This window comes from Monodon monoceros, unplaced genomic scaffold (genome assembly GCF_005190385.1).
Source record: "Monodon monoceros isolate NGI ecotype Baffin Bay Population unplaced genomic scaffold, NGI_Narwhal_1 Super_Scaffold_5, whole genome shotgun sequence".
Lineage (NCBI taxonomy): Eukaryota > Metazoa > Chordata > Mammalia > Artiodactyla > Monodontidae > Monodon > Monodon monoceros.
Genome location: NW_021703782.1, coordinates 71,645,607 through 71,667,756, shown reverse-complemented (window position 1 = coordinate 71,667,756; position 22,150 = coordinate 71,645,607). Strand labels below are relative to the sequence as shown.

The 22,150-nt window shown below is 38.7% G+C and overlaps 1 protein-coding gene across 4 annotated transcripts in view; it reads right to left on the bottom strand.

Annotated features, from left to right (window-relative positions):
• Positions 1-6,421: 6,421 nt before the first annotated feature.
• CEP78 (centrosomal protein 78) overlaps positions 6,422-22,150 on the bottom strand; it is a 31,913-nt gene continuing 16,184 nt past the window's right edge. The window contains exons 10-16 of one of the 4 annotated variants that reach the window (XM_029203111.1): positions 21,729-21,774; positions 20,175-20,303; positions 10,606-10,683; positions 8,981-9,147; positions 7,969-8,140; positions 7,603-7,650; positions 6,422-7,054 (exon numbers count right to left, since the gene is read on the bottom strand). In XM_029203111.1, coding sequence (XP_029058944.1) covers positions 6,491-7,054; positions 7,603-7,650; positions 7,969-8,140; positions 8,981-9,147; positions 10,606-10,683; positions 20,175-20,303; positions 21,729-21,774 — 1,204 coding nt within the window. In that variant the 3' untranslated portion in view covers positions 6,422-6,490. The remainder of the gene's footprint in view (positions 7,055-7,602; positions 7,651-7,968; positions 8,141-8,980; positions 9,148-10,605; positions 10,684-20,174; positions 20,304-21,728; positions 21,775-22,150) is intronic. The other 3 variants (XM_029203112.1, XM_029203113.1, XM_029203114.1) reach the window with 3 other exon arrangements.

Below are 22,150 nucleotides of genomic sequence, written 5' to 3'. Positions count from 1 at the left end.
TAGATCCACTGATTTGGAAGAGAGATGTGTTAAAGTCTCTCTCATAATTGGTTTGCTCACTTTTCCTTGTATTTCTGTTTTTGCTCTATACATTTTGAAACTGACTTTTTAGATTGCAGAACCGATTTCAAATAATCTTTCTGCAAAACTATACTTTTTATCAACCGAAGAGAAATGCTTTTACTTTCTCCCACTTAATGGTTTTCATCGAGTCCTATTTATTGTTTATTCTGAGGTTAACATAGTCATATACACTTTTGTTAGCATCTGCCTGGTATGCTCATTTACTTCTTTATAATCCATGAAAGTCTTTTAGACATTTTTTTTGGCAAATAGCACATAGTTGGATTGTTTTTTTTACTCAAGCTTAAGGAATTCCAGAATTTAATTTACATTTATTGTGAGAAAAGCATTTGGTCTTGCTACCGTCTGTATGTGTGTGTGTGTGTTCCTATTTGTTTCTTCTTTCCTGCCTTTTCTTGGATTTTTAAATTCCATCCCCCCTTTCCTGGTGGTTTGGGGGCTATTAAAGTTGTTGACGTATATTTGCTTCTCTCTCTCCTTGTCTTGGCACACAGTAAGTTTGCACTTCCCTGCTCAGTTGAATTCAGCCGTGCCATGTGATTTTCTTTGGCCAATGAAATGTGAGAAGTGACATGCGTTCCATCTAGGCAGAAGCTTTAAGTCAGGGTATGTTGCATCACAATCTATTTTTGCTTGGGTATTGTAACAAGCAATGTTCCAAATAGTGATGCTTTGTCAGCTGGCTCCCAGGTTGAGGGGGATATGGAGTAGGGCTTCTAGCCAATCTGCCAAACGCATACAGAATGAGCACAAATAAACCAATGTTGCTTTAAGTCACTAAGATTTCAGGCCTGTGGCTGAAGTATCGTCACATAACCTATCCCCACTGATATGCCTTTCACTTCAAATATACTTAAATATATTTTTCTATCACACCTAGAGGTAAACACTATATTCTTGCCTTGAATAAAACGAGATCCTGAACACTGTTCCACTTTCTATGCCCTGCCTCCATTCATGTTAAAGCCTAGAATTTTAGCTCACTTCATTTTTACATATGCATAATATTTACTTAGATTTTTCCTTATTATAGGCATCCATGGTGATTATAAAGGGGAAACACAGATCACATGGCATCATCAGTTCCTTTGATTTAAAATCTTCCCTGGATTCATTGCTCATACTGATATCTGCACTATCTCATACAACAAATATTTGTGCACTTACTGTATGCCAACTCCCGTGTTCTTCTAGGAGTCTTTCTTTTTCATAACTTTTATCTTTAATCCCTTTGCAATGCATATTAAGGGGATCTCTCAATCAGATCTTCCATTTCATGAATTCAAGCTTCAACTGAATCTATTCTGCTATCTAGTCCATCTTCTGAATGTTCTGTTTTCACAATCGTATTTTTAATTTCCAAAAACTAAATATCTTTTTCCTAGCATCCTATTCTTTATGGATGCAACATCCCCATGACTCTTTGAAGATCCTAATTGTACTAATTTTTAAACTTCTTCTGTTTCTTCTAGTAACTACTTTCTTGAACAGGTTAATTTGTTTTAATTTGGTGTCTCCTTTTATGTTAGTGGTTTTCTTCAAATTTGATGATTATTGGCATATTTATAGATGAGGGCCTAAGACTAAGGTTTGAAGTGCTTTTCCTCAGCCAAATGAGAATTCTGGTTCACTTTCAATGAATACAAATTCTGATTATAGGCACTCTGGTGATTATAAAGGGGGTGGCAGGTCACCCGTAACCAGAAGTGTGGCAGCTTATCTTCAGTTCCTGCTTGTAGTCATTTTGGATAATGCCCTTGTTCTCCAATCCCAGTGTTTCCTGTGTCAGGACCCCCACTTCAGAGAGCTGCTTTCTTAGCCTGAGCTTGGTGGCGAACTCCATAATTAGGTACTCCACAAAGAGGTAAGCGGAATGGCTTAGCTGTTCCACCCTTCAATTAACTCATCTTTCAATAATCTGCTCTTTATCTTCTAGGAAGTCCCCATTGTTCATTTTCTGGTTTTCCAACTCTGCTATTAATTTATTTTTGTTTTAATATTTCTCCAGTCATTTCAATGGGACTCTGGAAGAGTAAAAGAATGTGTTCAGTGATCCATGTTAAACCATAAGTTCTCGTATGTAGTTTATAATCAGGATCTTCTAAAAAATTAACCATCTTGCTGATCTTCTGAAAATCAAGTGTTACTATTTTGAGATTAGGGATTATTTTGTAAATATCCATTTGAAATTAGACTGATTCCTGGCCATAGTATTGGGAATGCATACAACAGTAATTTTTGACCAAAAGTAATTATGGCATATTTAGGGCAAGATGACAAGCTCTTTGCTACTGTATCACATCTGACACTGTTTAAAAAAAAAACAGAATTCCTGTTTGCATAGATTGCGTATGCTCTGGTAAACACTCAGCAAAGGTACACAGTAATTTCTCAGTAAAGGTACATGCTCCTAAACTCTAACCCAAATGAAAATATTTAATTCCAATTAAGTGACATTGCTTTAGGTTGAGTATTGAAAGTTTAACGAAGTACTGAAATTGTACATATTAAGCAGCAAAGTATCCATATTTATAATTTTTAATGGAATCACTTCAAATGATCAATAAAACATGTAAATATGAAAGAATTTTAAAACTATAATTATGTATGTGTATATATGTCTCTGAAAAATCTGTGTCAAAGGAAACTGAGGCTATCAGTATAAAGTCATTTAACTTCTATCTCTTCTTACCTCTATTTCCTCCCAAACTTACCAGTATCCATCCAACTCGAAGGATATAAGTGCTTTTTATATACTGTGCAAGGTTTTTTTCTTATCCATATTTCCATGTTTCCCCAGTTCTCTAAGTTACTTATCTACATCTTCAGGATCTTCTTTATCGGTTCCTTCATTTCAACATATAAAATATAAGTCCTTCTCATTCTAAAAAATTCTTTTTTGCTAATTATTTTCTCTTTTCATCCAAACTCCTTCAGAGTAGCCTATTCCCACTGTCTTCACTAGCCCCACCTGGCCCCCACAGGCAACCCTACACCCTCAATTTATTGCAATCTGGCTTTCTTGTTCACCACTTCACTGAACTGCTCTAAGGTCACTGGGGACCTAACTGCCCAAATCCAATGGACACTTACAGTCTCTGAAGTATGACACTGTCATCTACTTCCTCCTTCTTGAAGCTCTATCACCTCTCTCCTTCCCAGAATTCTTTCTCTGCTTATTACCTAAACTTTGACAGTACCCACAATTCTCTGAAATCTCATCCATTTTCATGATTTTAATGACTGCTTATATGTGCTGATGACATTCAAATTTTTATCTTTCCATGTCTTCACATGCATATCCAGTTATCTACCAGTTTATCTCCTGAATTCTACAGGTGCTTTAAAATTCAACATGTCCAGAAGTAAAGTCTTTTCCCCAATTCAGTTCTTTATTCCCTATTTCCAAACTCAGTGATACCACCACCCAAACTTAGTCACACAGATGGGGGTCCAGCCTCCGCCTCCTACTTCTTCCTTACTTCCCAAGACCAAGTCTTGCTTGTAATTTTCTAAATAAAATTAGAACTTATTTCCTCCCTTCATCTATACCTTATTTCAGACCCCTTTCTTCTTGCTACTACCTGGTCTAGAAGTTACCAAATTGCTGTTTGGTGGAACCAGTTGTTAGACACTTCTATTAAAAAAGGACTCTACAATCAAATATATTTGAGGATGGCTGTGTACCATACGCCTGCTGTGACGATCCAGAATGAACACTAGCCTACAGCAGCCCCGAGGAGCTGTACCGTAAAGAAACCCGATTAACTTTACTTAAGCTAGGTTCTCCCTTCTGCCGGCCTATAAACCTCTCAGTAGGGACAGGAGAGGAGGTGGCAGCATGAAAGTCCCACTCGAAAATAGAAAACACTGCTCCTCAGAAGAGTGGGGCATAATTATCTCTAGGCTTCTTCAAATTCCTCATCCATACTGACGTCAGTGGCCTAAAATGCCACCTGAACTTGTCCTTTCCATTCTTAGCTACTTTCTGAGGAAACCAGCTCCACGCACATGGGTGCTTAAGACCCGCTCTCCTCCTTGCTGCCTCCTTTAGGGGCATTTGCCACTGCCTGGTGACACTGCACTGATCCTCCAGAGCCTGTGCCTGTGGCTCCATAACACACCCCTCGCACACTCACGGCTCTGGACTTCCGCTGTCCTCTTTGCCTTGAGTGTCCTTTCCCTTCACTGGCCGACTCACCAGTTTTTCACAAGTCCTTTAAGACTTAGCTTAGGGACTGCCTCTTTCGATGACTTTTCTTTGCCTCACAGCTCCCCCTCTTCTTCCACAAACACTGACCAAACGCCCTGAATATGCCCATCATAGCATGTCATGTGCAGGATAAGACATCTGCTGTGCGTCTTCCCCTCTCACTCCACTGCTAAAGGGCCAACACTACATCTTGGTCATTGTTTCACTCCTCTAACACTCAATCCATGACTAATGAACTGAACTGTAGTAGCCCTCTTAGTAACAATCAGGCAGGACCTTCTAGAAGAAATCTGACAATCCAGCTTTTCTCTGATCTCACCTTTCAGTCTGGCTGAACTAAAGACTTATCTGTGCATGTTTACCAGGGAGACATAATTTAATCCAGAGATGTGTCATCACATACTCTTACATACTCTGCCGTTTAAAAATTCTGCTCACGATGGGGGAGGGAGACAGGTGTGCTTTCTGACAGCCCCACTGTTTTGCACTTCTAGTGCTCACTGGCTTCTCTCTCGGTGCCTTCCTTAAACCGTTCCTCTCTTAACAAGGAAACAGGATAACAAAGTAATTAAGAGCCTGGGTTCTGCCTATCTGTGAAACAGAAACAGAAACAGGGACATAGAGAATAGACTGGTGGTTGCCAAGGGGGAGGGGGTGGGAGAGGGTTGGATTGGGAGTTTGGGATTAGCACATGCAAACTGGTGTATATACAGGATGGATAAACAAAAAGGTCCTACATGGGACTTCCCTGGTGGTGCAGTGGTTAAGAATACGCCTGCCAATACAGGGGACACAGGTTCGAGCTCTGGTCCAGGAAGACCCCACATGCCATGGAGCAACTAAGCCCGTGTGCCACAACTACAGAGCCTGTGCTCTAGAGTCCGTGAGTCACTGCTGAAGCCCGCGTGCCACAACTACTGAAGTCCATGCACCTAGAGCCCGTGCTCCACAACTATAGAAGCCACGGCAATGAGAAGCCTGTGCACTGCAACGAAGAGTAGCCCCCGCTCACCGCAACTAGAGAAAGCCCGCACACAGCAACGAAGACCCAATGCAGCCAAAAACGAAAAATAAATAAATACATTTATTTTTTAAAAAGTGGATATATTAAAAAAAAAACAAAAAGGCCCTACTGTATAGCACAGGGAACTATATTCAATATCTTGTGATAAACCGTAATGGAAAAGAATATGAAAAAGAATGTATATAAATGTATAACTGAGTCACTTTCCTGTACAGCAGTAATTAACACAACACTGTAATTCAACTATACGTCAATAAAAAATAAAAATTTTAAAAATTGCCATAAAAATAATCACATAAGGGGGACTTCCCTGGTGGTCCAGTGGTTAAGACTTCGCCTTCCAATGCAGGGGGTGAGGGTTCGATCCCTGGTCGGGGAGCTAAGATCCCACATGCCGCGCAGCCAAAAAACCAAAACATAAAACAGAAGCAATACTGTAACAAATTCAATAAAGACTTTAAAAATGGTCGACATCAAAAAAAATCTTTAAAAAAAAAATCACATAAATCAGAAACAAATGAAACATAATAAAGTCCACACATTAAAAAAAAAAGAGCATGGGTTCTGGTCACATCCCAGCTTCCCACTTACAGCTGTGTAATTCTGGGCAACTCACATAATGTCTCCTCAGTCTCCTCATCTGTAAATGGGGATGGTAACAGTTCCCTACCTCAGAGCGTTGCTGTAATCCATAAACACGGTTAAGTGCCTTGGTAAATTGTTTGATGCTCTCTGGTTATTGTGAATTAAAATATGTCAATGGCTTCTGGCCATATGATTTATAATAGTCTGACAGTTAACCAAATGGTAAAATTATTCCATTTATTATTCCCATCTCTTTTTACCCCTTACCCTGCTTTGTTGTTTATGTTTTCTCCCACCAGAGTGTTAGTTCCAGGAGAGTAAAGGCTCTTTTTTGTTCACTGCTGAAAGCAATAGCACCCAGAAAAGTACTGTACATATGAAGCCCTCAGTAAACACTAGCTGAAGAATGGTGCAAACTGTCACAAGGAAAAATACACCCAGACTTTCATTATAATAAAAAAGTATAGATAAATCTTTCTCTAATGGCTTCCAGTCAAGTATTTTAAAACACCATATGCTATACTAAAAACATAAGTAATTTACTAAAATTTGAAGGCAAAAACATAATTTTAAAAGATTTAGACTTATGTTAGGCGTGATAGAGTATGGATGCTTTCTTGAAATTCAAAATCAGATCCAAGAGTATCACTTTCAGAATGTTCTAGTAGACTGAGTTTACTTTTAGTTGTCTTTGATGAAACAGTCACTATTCTACTCTCTTTCTTAACAGAAATGGGTTTTTTCGAAGACTCACTTTTAATTGTTTTATTAACCAAAGAATTATTTTGCCCAATTTCTTTGTTTTTCTGCTTTACAGGTGAGTCGGAGCAGGCATGCAGGTCCTTCCCAGGTTGTTTCTTAGCAGAGTATTTTTTGGTATATTCACCTGCTTTGGTCATTTTCTCTGAAGAAGACCTGCTATTCCTAGATAACTCCTCTTCTTTTCTTTGACTTCCAGTTCCAGAAATGACATCTGCTGAAGGAGGACATGTTCTAGCAATGAAATCTTCAAAAGACTCCTGCCGCTGCTCTGTGACTGGGAACCCCAGGTTATCTTTGGAAGTTTCTAAGGCCTCCTGAGTAGAGACTGGGACCTGGAAGGAGTCGAGAGACAAAGGAATCTTAGCATCACCTGTAATTTTCTGAAACTGGAAGGAAAAACAAAAGACAAGACAAAAATTCAGTGATGCACAAAGCCAACCATTAAAAAGTAGAGTTCAAAACTTCAATGTTACTCTGCGATATTATTATTAGGACAGTCAATTGATTATTCAGAAGATTTCAGAGCCAGTTTCTTACTAATTATATCTTGCCAAGTGATTCTCAACTTAACCTAGCTATATCCAAGGCTATGTCCGCTATATTTTCAGACTTTGGTGATTGGGGTAGTTATTACCCATTTCCTTTCCCTCACTAAAAATCAACCCTACTCTGTAAGAAAATTAATTTCTTTTCTGTCCTCCAGGCACATGTAAATAGTATATAGTTTGTGACCAGACTGTGTTCTCAAGCTTTCAGTTCCCAAGACCAGTCTGAGATTGGCTGAGGTGGGAGAAGGGGGCTCCAAGTGAGGCTGGAGGAAGAGATGACAGGTTTCCCCTCCCATTCCCATGACCAGGAGAGTCACTATAATATGTTACCTATTAGCTATGTCTGGATTACTTATTTTAAAAATTATCTATATCAGTACATGTACCTTCATTAGCGTTCCTTCATTGTAAGCTGATTGCATACAAATAGAAACCTAGATAAAATATGAATAGAATAGACATTTATACAATTTGGAATATGTTCTCTAATGTTTTCTTTCTTCATTAAGGATAGTTCGCTTTAACTCATAAATTTTCTAAAGAACTTCCAGTTTTCTTATTTACAACAATACAGTATCATGAAATGGGCACACATTTACTACTAATCTCAGATTTGGAAAGGACTCCAGAGTCTTCTAGTTCCCGAGCATGTGAACTATTAGAGACTGATCATTATTGTTTTCTCCCTGACCTGGTTATTTCCTTTTTGCTAATCACTCTTAGAATCATTAAGTGCTGTTCTGTCCACTTACTTGGATATTTTGCATTTGTCCTGGGGCACCCTGTTTTGATTCTGATTTTTCTTCTTCAAGTGCCTTCTTTTCTTCTTTAGGTGGACTACTAACAGTAGAATTCATCTGGGGACGACCTAGTAAATGAAAATCTGACTGATCTATACCAGCCATTGTGGCCAGCTGCCCAAGCCTGGACCAGAGGAGGAAAGGAGAAAAGACAAAGGTTATTAAAATCACATAAGAGCAGTTTAGATTTCCCCAGACCTACAATCATGAAATACTTCTAAAATAGTAAAAGTCAACGTCCTACTCCAGACTACAAGCCTCTCCCCCAAATTCTCAGCCCTTTCCAGATTCATCCTCTAGGACACATCCCATCTCCTTACCTATTACCCCTCCATTTTAAACGCTGTCTTACTAGCAGCTTCAACATCTACCACGCACCTCGTCCACTGCCTGTCACACCTCCATTCCCACACCTCTTTACCACCTTTCCTCCAGTTTCCAAGAATGTGTTTGTTCCTTCCTTCCCAACACCAATTCATTCACTGACAAAACACCACTCCATCAACTATCCATCTCCACTTCCCTCTTCCAGCAAAACCGCTCCCGGTTGAGAACCACCGACCTCTATCTCCCCCACAGATTAACAATAATTGTTATGTCTAAGACAAAAATAACTTTAATTCAAACGTATCAAACAAGCAAATAAGTGAAAGATAGGAAAATTCTCATGCAGTCCCGAATACTTTCAATGAAAATTGCCTTCAATTGAGTCTTTACAAAAAACTATACCTACTAATTACTCTGTCTACAGGTTACTCTTCTATAATGGGCTCCCCACTCTAACAAAGCAGGCTCCCCTCTTTGCAGTTCTTAAAAAATTTAATTTCTCATTTAAAAAAGTCAACTATATTACCTATAATTACACTAAATATGCCCATGGAAGTGATGAAAACTGCTCCAGTTCCTCAGAAAACTTCCATTATAGTCGCAAAGAGAAGAACGCCATGAAGAGAAATGAACTAACCCAGCATCTTTAAGGAGATCCAAGAAAGCGTGGAACTTCTGAAAAGAATTCTCAATGCTGCCCAAAACACCTTCATCATCCAGGATCATGCTTGTCAATGAGTGTGCATGAAGGGCTTCAGACAAAGAGAAATTTATATTTCTTAACTGGGCGTTTTCATGTTCCAGCTATAAAAGAAAACTGAAAATGTCTGACATGATTTTTTCTCATTGTCATCAAAAGTAGCCTTGTCTAGTTTCAAGGAACAAAACTAAAACACTCAAAATGTAATTAATTTGTAACTAACCTAACTCTCCACCAGTAAAGACAGAGACCACATCACATAATAACCAAAACCCACAGGCACCCAACAAAGTTTCCTATATAACACTTAGGTGGTATATAAATAAACCAAAGTTATCATTTTATTAATGATCTTTCACAAAAGATCACATTTCTAACTGGTTAAAATCATATTGGAGCCTCATTCCACATTAGAAAATTACCTGCTTTAAGTTTCCCTTAAATTAGAAAATGAAATATAGAATCTGATTTGGACAAAACATATTACAACTCTGCTGAATGTTAAGAATTAACTTTAGTGAGCAAAATATCTAATGCTTACGTTTAAAAGTCCTAAATCATACCCAACCCAATTTATTAAATGTAGGATCACCAATATTTTCTTTGGCTTCTTAAAAATATTCAACCCCGTGCACTCTTCCCCTTCCGCTCATCATCTATGCACTTAAAACCCCCTGTAAGCTCAAGTCTAGTATTTCTCAGAAAGACCGTTATGTTCATGATGCCCCTTTTGCCTTATATAAGCAGGTGCTCAACATTTATTGAATGAGTGTCTGCCAATCCAATGGATGTACTTTCAAAAATTCCTCCCGGGCTTCCCTGGTGGCGCAGTGGTTAAGAGTCCGCCTGCCAATGCAGGGGACACGGGTTCGTGCCCCGGTCCGGAAAGATCCCATATGCCGCAGAGCGGCTGGGCCCGTGAGCCATGGCCGCTGAGCCTGTGCGTCCGGAGCCTGTGCTCCGCAACGGGAGAGGCCACAACAGTGAGAGGCCCGCGTACCGCAAAAAAAAAAAAAAAAAAAAAAAATTCCTCCCTACACTCACCCTGTGATAAATTATATTTAGATAGAACTTTTTAGATTATGCCCTGCTTTCATGTACATTACCTAATGTAATTATCATAGTATATATTTTTATCTTTCATTGCATTCTTAGAAGCTTTCCAATATCTTAAATTTATTTAAATGATTCCCTTTCCTAATTCATTGCCAGGAGAGTCTCATCATGTCTTTTATGTTACTGTATATACAGTATATGCACAAAAAGTGCTTTCTTGAATCAAAGAATCATGAACAGAAAATAAGCTAATGTCATATAAAAGCACACACACACACACAAAACCAAATTTTCACATTTTTAAAAATATGCTTTCTGGAATATAGATCATACGATCACTAAATACCAATAAATGCAAAAGTCCATATGATACAACCAATTTGCAACATATTACAGTTTTATATACATATTACAACATATTACATACAAACTATGTGTATATGGCTTAAAATCTAATCAAAATAAAACCAAAACACTCTCAAAAGTATAAGAAGAAACTTGTTTACCTCACTGACTCGTTTATCAGCCTTCAGTCTTATTACTCTTTCCTCCTTTAACTGCTTTAGGCACTCCTCCAGTTTTTCCTAAACAAACAGAGTCAATATTATGATAATTCATAGTATAATATCCAAAAGCCTTTCCAGCTATAGGTCTCATCAGGATTTAGGGGCAGAGCCAGAAGTGAACTCAGATTTTAGTCTGCTACTGGTAATATCATACCATGCTAGTGAAATGAATTATCAAAATCTATCAAATTAGCATAGTAAAGGTTTATTTAAATCCCACTGTTTCCAACATAAATTTGTGGCAGCCCACCATAAAAGCCATATGCGTATAACATAGTAAGTCAGAAATAAAAAGTTAAGACCAAGAAAGAAAAATTCTATTTTTATTTGTGGGTCTCTTTATAGTAGGAAGTCCTATTAATGAACATGCTTAACATAACTGAACTGCATAATTGCAGATTCAAAAGCATTTTTTTTAAAGTAATCACTTTTAAAGCAATTTACAGTCAAGCACTGTTCCTGGAGTTCTCTGGGCATTAAATAATCTAATCATCAAAACCCTAAGGGGGGCTTCCCTGGGGGCGCAGTGGTTAAGAATCTGCCTGCCAGTACAGGGGACACAGGTTCGAGCCCTGGTCTGGGAAGATCCCACATGCCGCGGAGCAACTAAGCCCGTGTGCCATGACTACTGAGCCTACGCTCTAGAGCCCATGTGGCACAACTACTGAGCCCGTGTGCCTAGAGCCCGTGTTCCGCAACAAGAGAAGACACTGCAGTGAGAAGCCTGTGCACTGCAACAGAGAGTAGCCCCCGCTCAATGCAACTAGAGAAAGCCCGCAAGCAGCCATGAAGACCCAGCACAGCCAAAAATAAATAAATAAAATAAATTTATATATATAAAAAAAAAATAAAACCCTACGAGGAAAGAATGATCACTAACTCCATGTTATTTTACAGATGAGGAAAACAGAGGCAGAGAAGTAGGGTAACAGCCAAGGTCACGCCACTAAGTAGCAGAGCCACACTGGGAACTCAGGAAGCTCGGTGCCATTCCCATTCACGGAGGTGGTAGTCTTCCCATCACCAAGGTCAATAAAATAAAATGAACACTGATAAACTCTCTTATGAATTTTAAGAACTAAGACACTTAGGTCCTTGAAGTGGGGACACTGCTTGCAATAGGCAGAATTCTATAAGAGCCCCTAAGACTCCTACTTACTGAAGTACACAAACCTTCCAATCATCCAATCAAACCCTAAATCTAGGTGCTGGGGTGAAGGGATTTTGCAGATGTAACTAAGGTTCAAAATAAGTTGATTTTTTTAAGATAGGGAGATTATTCTAGGTGGATGTGACCTAATCAGGCACTCCATAAAAAGGACATGAGGGCTTCCCTGCTGGCGCAGTGGTTGAGAGTCCGCCTGCCGATGCAGGGCACATGGGTTCATGTCCCAGTCCGGGAAGATGCCACATGCCGCGGAGCGGCTAGGCCTGTGAGCCATGGCCGCTGAGCCTGCGCGTCCGGAGCCTGTGCTCCGCAACGGGAGAGGCCACAACAGTGAGAGGCCCACGTACCGCAAAAAAAAAAAAAAAAAAAGGACCTGAACTCTTCCTAAATTGAAGTACAAAAGGGACAAGAGGGGGACTCTCCATTGCCGGCTCTGAAGAAGTCCAATGTTGCAGCAGGGAAGGCAGGCGAGAGGCCTCTAGGAGCTGAGACTGTCCCCCGACTGACAGCCAGCAAGGAAATGGGGACCTCTGTCCTGCAACTGCAGAATCTGAATTATGCCAACAAGCCGAAGAAGCTTGGAGGCATTCTTTCCCAGAGCCTCTGGATGCTAACACAGCCAGACTGACATCTTGATTTCAGCTCTGTGACCCACACAAACTATGGTGAACATCCATCGTTTGGGGCTCAAGGTCTTATACTTAAATTTCACGTGCTTTAACACTCTCAGTAAGGAACCCACATGTTCCCGTGAGTATCTGAGCAGGAAACCCAGTCACGCTGTGCCTGGACTTCTGACCTACGGAACTGTGAGCTAGTCAAATAGGTACTGTTTGCAGTCAGTAGGAGTGTAGTAAAAGAATTAATATTCTACTCAACCTCCAGGTTCATGAACAAAATAAATGACTGTCATTGTTTTAGGCCACTGTTTCGGGGTGGTTTCTTATGCAGCGATAAACAATCAGAATACCCGTACTTATGAAAACAGTACGGTATATTTATACATTTTAACTGCTTTGAACAATCACTTAAAGAATGAGGAACTCTATTATATGCCATCATTGGGAGAGGAACTGGTATCAGTTTCTGGAGAGTAGCTTTTGGCACCTAACAACAATCCTACATCAGGAGTTTACTCTAAGGAAATCAAAGATGTGGGCAAAGATTTATGTACCAACATGATGTCATAAGATTGTTTATAACCAAACCCTAGAAGAAAGCTAAGAGCCTCCAAGTTGGGATTGGTTTAAATAAAAATAGCTCACCGTCTGAAGGAATGCGCTACGAAGCCACTAAGAAAAGAATGACAAGAGGTCTCAACCAGAGTTAATGAATGGGCTTCAGGAGTTCTACATTCAAAATATATCTGTGTGTTTTTCCTGGGAGATGGTGCATAAGCTTAACCAAATTCTCTGATGTAGAGGAGTATTTAGTGACATGACAAAATATTTTTGATACTTTTTTAAGACAAAAGAGCAGATTAGGTGTGTGTACATGCAGAGGTGGCTTTTATTTCCCTCAATAAGTTGTTCATTGTTTTCAAAAATTTGCTCAATGAACATATATTTTTATATTTAGAACATATTTAAAAAATTGACAGTCTAATAACTTCAAATTCTTTAATGTTTCATTACTACAGCCAGCCAAGTTTTCAATGGCGAAAAAGGGAAAAAAATTGCAAAATTCCTCTGCTTTTAATATAATGGTTTAATAAATTTTCTAAAACTGATTTCCAAGAAATTCTAAACAAATAAGCAAACAAACAAAAAAACCTCACCACAATCAGAGGAAAGTAGACTAAAAATTCCTGACTGGTTCTAAATAGCACATCAAAGTGCAATTACATGAAATAGTTTCTCCCTCTAGTGGAGGGAATTAGAACACAGTGTTAAATTTTTGTGAAAAAGTGTACCCTCCTCCTACAAAGTATTCATAATTCATGTCCCTTACACGGAAATATGGAACCAAAAAAGTTACAAAGTAAAACTGCTTGATATTCTATTACTTAAGTAAGACTAATGATAAGGCTTTGGAATAATTTTCCTTCCTCTCATCTGCTCTCCTTCCTCCCTTCTGTACACCGGCTAGGGTGATTTTTCTGGGACAAAGCTCCCATCATATTGTATATTAAATTTTATGTTCAACTTTTTTCCATTTAACATTGAAATAAATCATTTCTCATATAATCAGGGTATTCATAACCTTGATTTTTTGTGTGGGCTACAAAATATTCCACTGAGTAGGTTTACTGGTTAACCATTTTACATATTTAAATTCTCTCCAACTTTTCAATATTATAAGACAAAATAACCGTTTTTATGCATGAAGGCTTTTTTCCATATTGAGAATGACGTTCTTGCAATAAATCCATAAAAATGAGTTTGAGATCAAAGCAAATGAACATTTTTAAGGCTCTGAGGTACCTATCTCCAAACTTCTTTCCAAAAGATTTCTAAGATTTTACACTGCCATCAGTGATGTGTCACTTGGTATATAACCTCTACTATAACTGTTGGCTTACCTCCTCACGTAGAGTGCAAGTTATTTGAAGAAAGGAGTGTATTTTATTAAGTGTTTATCCCCAGCACCTGTGCCTAGCACAAAGTAGACGGTCAATAAATTATTGCTTAATAAGGAAAATCCCTGCCAATACAAGATGTATGTGTGTGAAAGATAGACTGTATGTTTTTTTCTAACTGGATAGATGAAAACTTGTCATCTTCTTTAATGTACAACTTTTTTGTGTACAATTTTTTTGCTTATAATTAGTAATTAAATTCTCTTTTAGATTATATTTAAAAAATTCAGATTCTCTGAGGCAAATGGGCCTGGCCCTACCCATTAGCTATATAACCTTGGACAAGTTCTGTAACTCTAGGTCTCAACTTCCTCATCTATAAAATGGAGATAAGCTCCCATATCACAGAGCTCTCGTGAGGATTACATGAATTAAAACACATATAAAATTAGAAGAGTGCTTGGTATATAGAATATGTTCAATTAATGCTGAATGAATGAACATGCGAATGCAAACAGTAGTGAAGGGCTTAAAATGAAATGGTCTCATCCCACTCCCACATCCAGCACTCAAGAAGCGACCGATTCTTTAAACAGATTTTTAACTGTAAAATACGATATGCGTACTGAGAAGCGCACAGAAAAAAACTGTCAATGTGACAAATAAAAAGATAATCCTTACATAACCACTACTCAAATCTCAAAGTATTGACACTTGTCAGCATCTCAAAAACCCCCCAGCATCTCAAAAACCCCCTTTTCTCATCACAAGCTCCTTCCCTCTTCCCAGTTAAACACCATCCTCACTTCTTGACAATCACTTCCCTTAACCTGCATGCATCCCTAACAAAATAGTTTAGTTTTGTCAACATCTAACTTTATGTAGAGGATCATAGTATATGAAGGCTTTTCTATCTTATTTCTTTCACTCAACATCGGTTTAAAAAATTCATCCACATTGCTGCCTGTAGCTCTAGTTCATTCAATTTTATTGCTTGATAGTTTTCTCACTGTACGAATACACATAATTTATTTAATTTTTTTTTTTTTTTTTTGTGGTATGCGGGCCTCTCACTGCTGTGGCCTCTCCCGTTGCAGAGCACAGGCTCCAGATGCGCAGGCTCAGCGGCCATGGCTCACGGGCCCAGCCGCTCCGCGGCATGTGGGATCTTCCCAGACCAGGGCACGAACCCGTGTCCCCTGCATCGGCAGGCAGACCCTCAACCACTGCGCCACCAGGGAAGCCCTTATTTAATTTTTGACTCTTAATGGACATTTGTATTTTTTTCAGTTTGTGCTAATGCAAATAATGCACACGAATCCTGCTGTACCGGTTATCCTGGTGCATTTATACAGGGCGGGGGTGAGGGCTGCTGGGTCACGGGGTATTTATATACCTTCAGTTGATGGAGAGTGCTAAATGCTTTCCAAAGTAGTTGTGTTGATTTATACTCCAGTATAAGCAGGGTAGAAGATTCCCATAGTACTCCAGGTCTACAATACCTGATACTACCACACTTTATTTATGTATTTGTCAATCTGATTGGCATGTAGTTTCACTGGTTTTGACTCACTTTTCCCTTATTACTTAATGAAGTCATACGCTTTTCCGTGTTTACTGGCTGTTTGGATTTCCTTTTTTTATGAGGTTTAAGTCAACTATTGTTATTTTTAAATTTTTAAATTATTATTTATTTATTTTTGGCTGTGTTGGGTCTTCATTGTTGCCTGCAGGCTTTCTCTAGTTGCGGTGAGCGGGGGCTACTCTTCGTTGCGGTGCGTGGGCTTCTCATTGCGGTGGCTTCTCTTGTTGTGGAGCACAGGCTCTAGGCGCGCGGGCTTCAGTAGGTGTGCCTCGCAGGCTCCGTAGTTGTGGCGCACGGGCTTCGTTGCTCTGCAGCATGTGGGATCTTCCTGGACCAGGGCTCAAACCCATGTCCCCTGCATTGGCAGGTGGATTCTTAACCACTGCACCACCAGGGAAGTCCAACTATTGTTGTTTTGAATTCTTCTCCATTTCCAAGTAATACTCTTACATAACTATTTTCTCACTAAATTTGAGGCATTATCTGTTAACTTTCTAATTTACTAAGTAAGGGTTTAGTTCCTTTACACTCTTTCCTATGTCCACACTGCTCAGTAAAGTTATGTCATGATTAGTTATTCCACTGTTCATGATCTCTTTGACTTGTAGTGATATACTTAAAAACCTACATTGTTGATCAACTATAAACTCTCTCAACGTCAGGCTTTGTAAAATGAGGACATTCATACCATCTTCCCTTTTTTCTACCTCCTGTCTACCTTCCAAACCTAGCTTTTACATTGTCAAAGTTGAAATTTATATTCTGTTCTATGTGCAGTTAAGTCTTCCGTTATTTGAGAGTCAGTACGGAGTAATGTTTAAGGGAACAGGCAGAGCGCCTAAACTCAAAGCCTCAATCCAGCCCTAAATTAGGTACAGTCTGGGCAAGTTCCTTCCCTGTCTTAGCTTCCTTTTCTGAAAAGTGGGAATGATATTAGCACCAACCTCGTAAGGCTATTCAGAGGATTAAATGAGTTAATATATGCAAAAACACTTAGAGCATAATATATACTAAGTACATACTAGTACACAATACATTTCAGCACATACCAAGTTAATACTAATACATACTAAGTATAGTTTAGGTTAGTTATTCGTTATTACATGCAAGTTGACAATAAAAGCTGCAAACCAAGATAGTATTTCCATTATTACAATTAAATTAATATTGCCCACTGCAGATGTATTGTGTCTCTGTGTATAGACTATACCTCCTTCTATACTGTTGCAGTGTCACTGCCCTTGTGTAGGGTGACCACATACCCCAAGCTGCCTTGGGCTGTTCCAGTTTATACCTGTTGTCCTGATGGTACAGCATTAGAGCGCCTCCTTACACTATTGAAGTGTTCTGGTTTGGACCACAAATTAGATAGGTGGTCATTACCCCCGTGTGTCACTGAAAAGGGGGACATCTATAGTGTCAAGTCTAAGTGGATTCTTCTCTTGCTCACCAATGGTAGGTTAAAAATCAACCATAGTTTAGTTTGCTTCATGTTTATGTCAGTATAGCCTTTCCTCCTCTGGAGTTCAAGTTCCTTCTCCTCTTCCTCTCCCTCCTCCCTTCCAACAGTGCCTAATACCTAGTAAGTACAATATGTCTCAAGGTGTTTCTAAGCTCTCAATCACACAATCTCAACAGAAGCCTCTCAAATCTAGACTAGCTGCTCTCTACACTGAATCCCCTATTACCTTCCTTCTTGGTTTATTCCCTCATTTTGCTGGATTATTTCTATAAATAGCTTAAGGTGTAGCACAGGAGGTAAAATTTTCCAATTACGTACAAGATATCTTATTCAGCCTCCACTTATGACTGATAGTTTGGCTGGATACAAAACCTTAGGGCGAAAATTATGTGCCTGAAAAACTTTGGAGGTACCTTTCTAATGCCTTCCAGGATCCAAGGTGCTGATGACAACTATGATAAAGTCAGATTTTAACTTTTTTTTTAGGTGACCAGTATTTTTCTCTCTGGAATGGATGTATCCTCTCAGTAGTTTATTCTATTTTATTTTTTCAGTATTTTAAAATTTCACAATGAAGGGTGTCTAGGTATGAGTCTATTTTTGTTCATCTTGCAGCTATTTTCAATCTGAGGCCTGATGTTTACTTTCAGCTGTGGGGAATTTTCTTGCCCTTTGACAGCTTCCCTCCATTTTTTTTGTGGGTCTAAAGTTTCTAATAGTAACATGTTGGATCTCCTAGATGCAGCCTCTCTAACATATTTCTATCACATTTTCCATTATGTCTTACTTTTTTATATACTGAGAAATTTTTTTAATTCCTACTGAATTTATTTCAGCAACCATATTTTCATTTCCAAGAGACCTCTTTTGCTTTCTGACCATTCTCTTTTTAATTAACCCCCAGTCTTATTTTATAGTTGCTAGCTCTTTTTAAACCTCTCTCAGGATACTAATTAGGGGTTTTTATTAAATTATTTTGTTCCCTAAATTGTCCCTGGTCCTACTAGGATATGTTTTCACTCTCTTTCCCCCTCTCTCATGTTGTAAGCTTTACTCAACTATCAGGCAAATGACAGTTATTTTCTATTTAAGAATGAGTGCAGAAAGCTCCCTGAAGTCAACAGCTGATTGGCTTCTTATGCAGGAAGAACGTGGGAGTAACTGTAATAGCATCCCCCCGAAACACTCCTTTCTAGGGTGTAAAAACTCACACTAGCTGCCTTAGTTCTCCCCAGTTTCACTGTTTTCAAAATGAAATCATCTCATTTCAGGAGCGTGAGGGCGGGGCTGGGAGTCCACTCCTCCAAACACAACCCTTCAATGAGCTCCCCTATTTGAGTCACCCTTTTAACTAACTCCACCCTCTCTCCTACACGTGCATCTGAGCACGGAGCTGCTTCTGCAGGTGGGGTCAGATTCCTCCTCAGTTGAAGGCGGTCCGTGTGCATATTCTAGGTGATGGTTTTCCTCTGTTCTACTGCTTCAGTTTCACACTCTTCCACTTGTCTTCCGTCTTTCAAAACTATGTTGAAGTCTCTTGATTGTTGTGGGCTTATATACTTAAACACTTTGGTACCATCATTTTAGGGTATTGTCAAAACAGACAAGAGCTGAAAGGGCTCTCAGTGCATATTCTGAATCTGCTATTCTGTGGTCCCAGTGCTTAAACTTCTTGGTCTTCCCCAGTGTCTATAATTGCTTTTAGAAATACAATCTCCTGGTCTACTCGTGAAGGAAATGGACACAACACAACTAAAATGACAAGGAACGTGGGTTAGATGCTCTAGGGTCTTGTCGTACTCTGCAACTTACTAATAAACCACTTACGTGCTACAAATTTTAGGTGCTCATTTATAAAACAAAAGGGGGTAACTCTAAATGAACTATAGATTACTCCTCTAACATTTCATAATTTTCTAAGTTCTTTTCTTAAAATTTCTCTATATTATCATTAATTTTAATTAAAAAAATAAAAATCTAACTTTCTCTTTTGAAAATCAAATAGTAATTTCCATAGTCCTACAATAATGGAATAATTAGTTCTGAAACCTGTCAAGTTTCATGTTTCATATGAAAAGAAAATCATATTAAATAATTTTTTAAAATAAAACATGGACTTTGTAGCACAAAGACAAGGTCCCCCCAAATGGTGTTCCCTTATTTACTAGAAATTTTCAGCTCTGCATTAAAGTTGAAATAAAATAAATGTATTATTTTTGAGGTTCAAAAATTTGTTATGAAAATCAATTTTTCTTTTCTGTCCATACAAACAAAAGTATGGAATGACATTAGATATCAGGTTTATTAGGTAATATAGCTTCTTGATATTTTTTATTTTAGGAAAGGAGAATATCAACATTAAAACTTTTTTCAACTTTACTTTTATTTAAAATGAGGTCGTATTTTCCTCTTATAAAAAGAGAGTTGAACTAGAACTGCCAATTTTCTCATCTGTAAAACAAGAGCACTGAATCAGCTGACTATATTCACTCAGAACTCAATTTCCTTATCGTTTGATCACTAAGGTTCTCCCTAAATCTAATATCCTAAGGTTCTAAGGAAAGAAAAATATATTACTAATGACATGTTTTGATTTTTATTTCTTACAGTTCAAATGTCCACCATTCACCTTGGTCTAAGCTTAAGGAACCATTCAAGGGGATACAATGCAGATGGGAGGGGAAAAGAGAGCCCTCACACAAGCTATGCAGTGTTGCAATCAGGTTTCCACTTGAAAAATAATCTTCTCTATAGCTTTAAAGTGATAACTTTGTACCTGCAATGCTTCTTGTTTAAAATTGATTTTCTCTGGCTCTTCCTGAACACTTTCTGAGGAATCATCGACCTCTTCGATTTCTGAGGAGGAAGGACTCTCTACTGTCACAGTCACAGGAAATTCTGACTGCTTGAAGAAAGAAGACAAGATTGTATAAAAGATAACACAAACAGATACCAAATATCCAAATATTAGAGGACATTTAACAAAAGTGATCTGAGGTATCATTATTTATAAATGTCTCTCACTGCTCCTTAGTCTAAAACAGGCAATGACTAAGTAAAATTATAGGAACTTATTTTTGCTATGTTACTGTATAGACCTCTGTTGTACATGGTTAGGATTAGTAATGGGAATTGCCCGTATTATTTTATTAAGTTTCTTTCGCAGAAGCCAAGTGAAGAGCCAAGGTAAACATTTTTTCTCAGATCAACTTTATACTGCAGATGAAAAATTTATTCTTCACCATCAGACAAAAACAGTCTGGAAGAAAATGTAGTTTTTCGGAGGAGAATTCATCAGTAAGGGGACTGATAAAGAATCAGAAGAATAATCAGAAAGTCAATATATCTAAGCTGTGAATAATAAACATTAGAATTTTAAAAAATAAATCACATACACATACACAACTAAAACTGACCCATCAAAAATTTCATCTTCTCATCACCCTTAAGCCAAAACTAGTGTAATAGTAATACAATTCTCCTGTCAAGCTTCACTGCCCCTGCAATGTTGTTCAATATGACATTTCCAAACATTTAAAAACTGACCTGGTCACGACCCCATAAAAGTCTACAGATCATAAAGAAGTGTGCTGGGATTATATAACTACGCAGAAGACAAGTCGGTAGGACATCATTCTGACAAGCAGCAAACCCTGCAGCACAGGAAAATCCCAACAGGAGAACGAGGCGCACACCCCTCCCTCTGGGCATGCAAGGGCAGGACTGACACCCAAGGTGCTCTTCTCTCAGTCTCAGCAGTGTTGCCTTTCACAGAGCAACTATGCAGTCTCCCAAGACCACTGGGAAGGAGATTCTGATACTGACAGTATTAGCTTGTCATGAGGCCAGAAGAGAGGGAATGTGTGTGGCCTTGGTGAGAGAGCAGAGGTTTGGTTTATGTTGCTTTATATTGGCTTTAAGATCAGGAATTTGTACATATAGCCCGCAAACAACATTTCTTGAAAACATATGAACATTATTGAGTATGACAGCTCCACGTGAGGGGTCAGAAACGGCAGTCAAGTTCGTTTCACTGGGTAACAGCTGATTTGCGGACTGGAGAACAGGCTTCCTTGTTTACAGACATAACCACAAGGCTGCCAGTTGTGTGCCAAATCCACACAACTACACAGTTGCATTGGGAGAGCGACCAGACAAGTTTTAAACTACACAGTTGCATTGGGAGAGCGACCAGACAAGTTTTAAATCGATTTATTTCAGAGAGGGAAATGCTTCTTGTAAGGCTCTGTCAGTTTAAAAAGCAAAAAGAATGACCATCCACCTTTCCCAATTCAACCCCCTATATATTATAAATATGATAGCTACATACCTGCAACTGATTATATACATCACGAGCTCTGATGAATGGAAAACCCCTAAAAAGATATCAACAAAATGAAGTTATATCTTGATGTAAATACATCACCAGTTAAACCCCGTTAATACAACTATTTAGTATTATGTACAGTATCCATACAGAATTGTGTATGAAAATAAGCTCAAAAGAAGGACCTGGAGGGCTCTGCTACGGAGAAAACTGAACAGAATTCAGCTGACTGGCTTGGTAATAACTCTCTGAACTGCTGAGAGGCCCCTTCAGTTCCTATGTTCAGGATGGTTGAGATTTCAGGCTCACTTTTTTAACTGGTGATATTAATCATTCTCTAATTTACCACTCCATGTGACAAGGATGGACCTGAGATGAAGTGTCTCAGAAAGAAGATAGGAAACCACAGGGTTGTTAAACTCAAG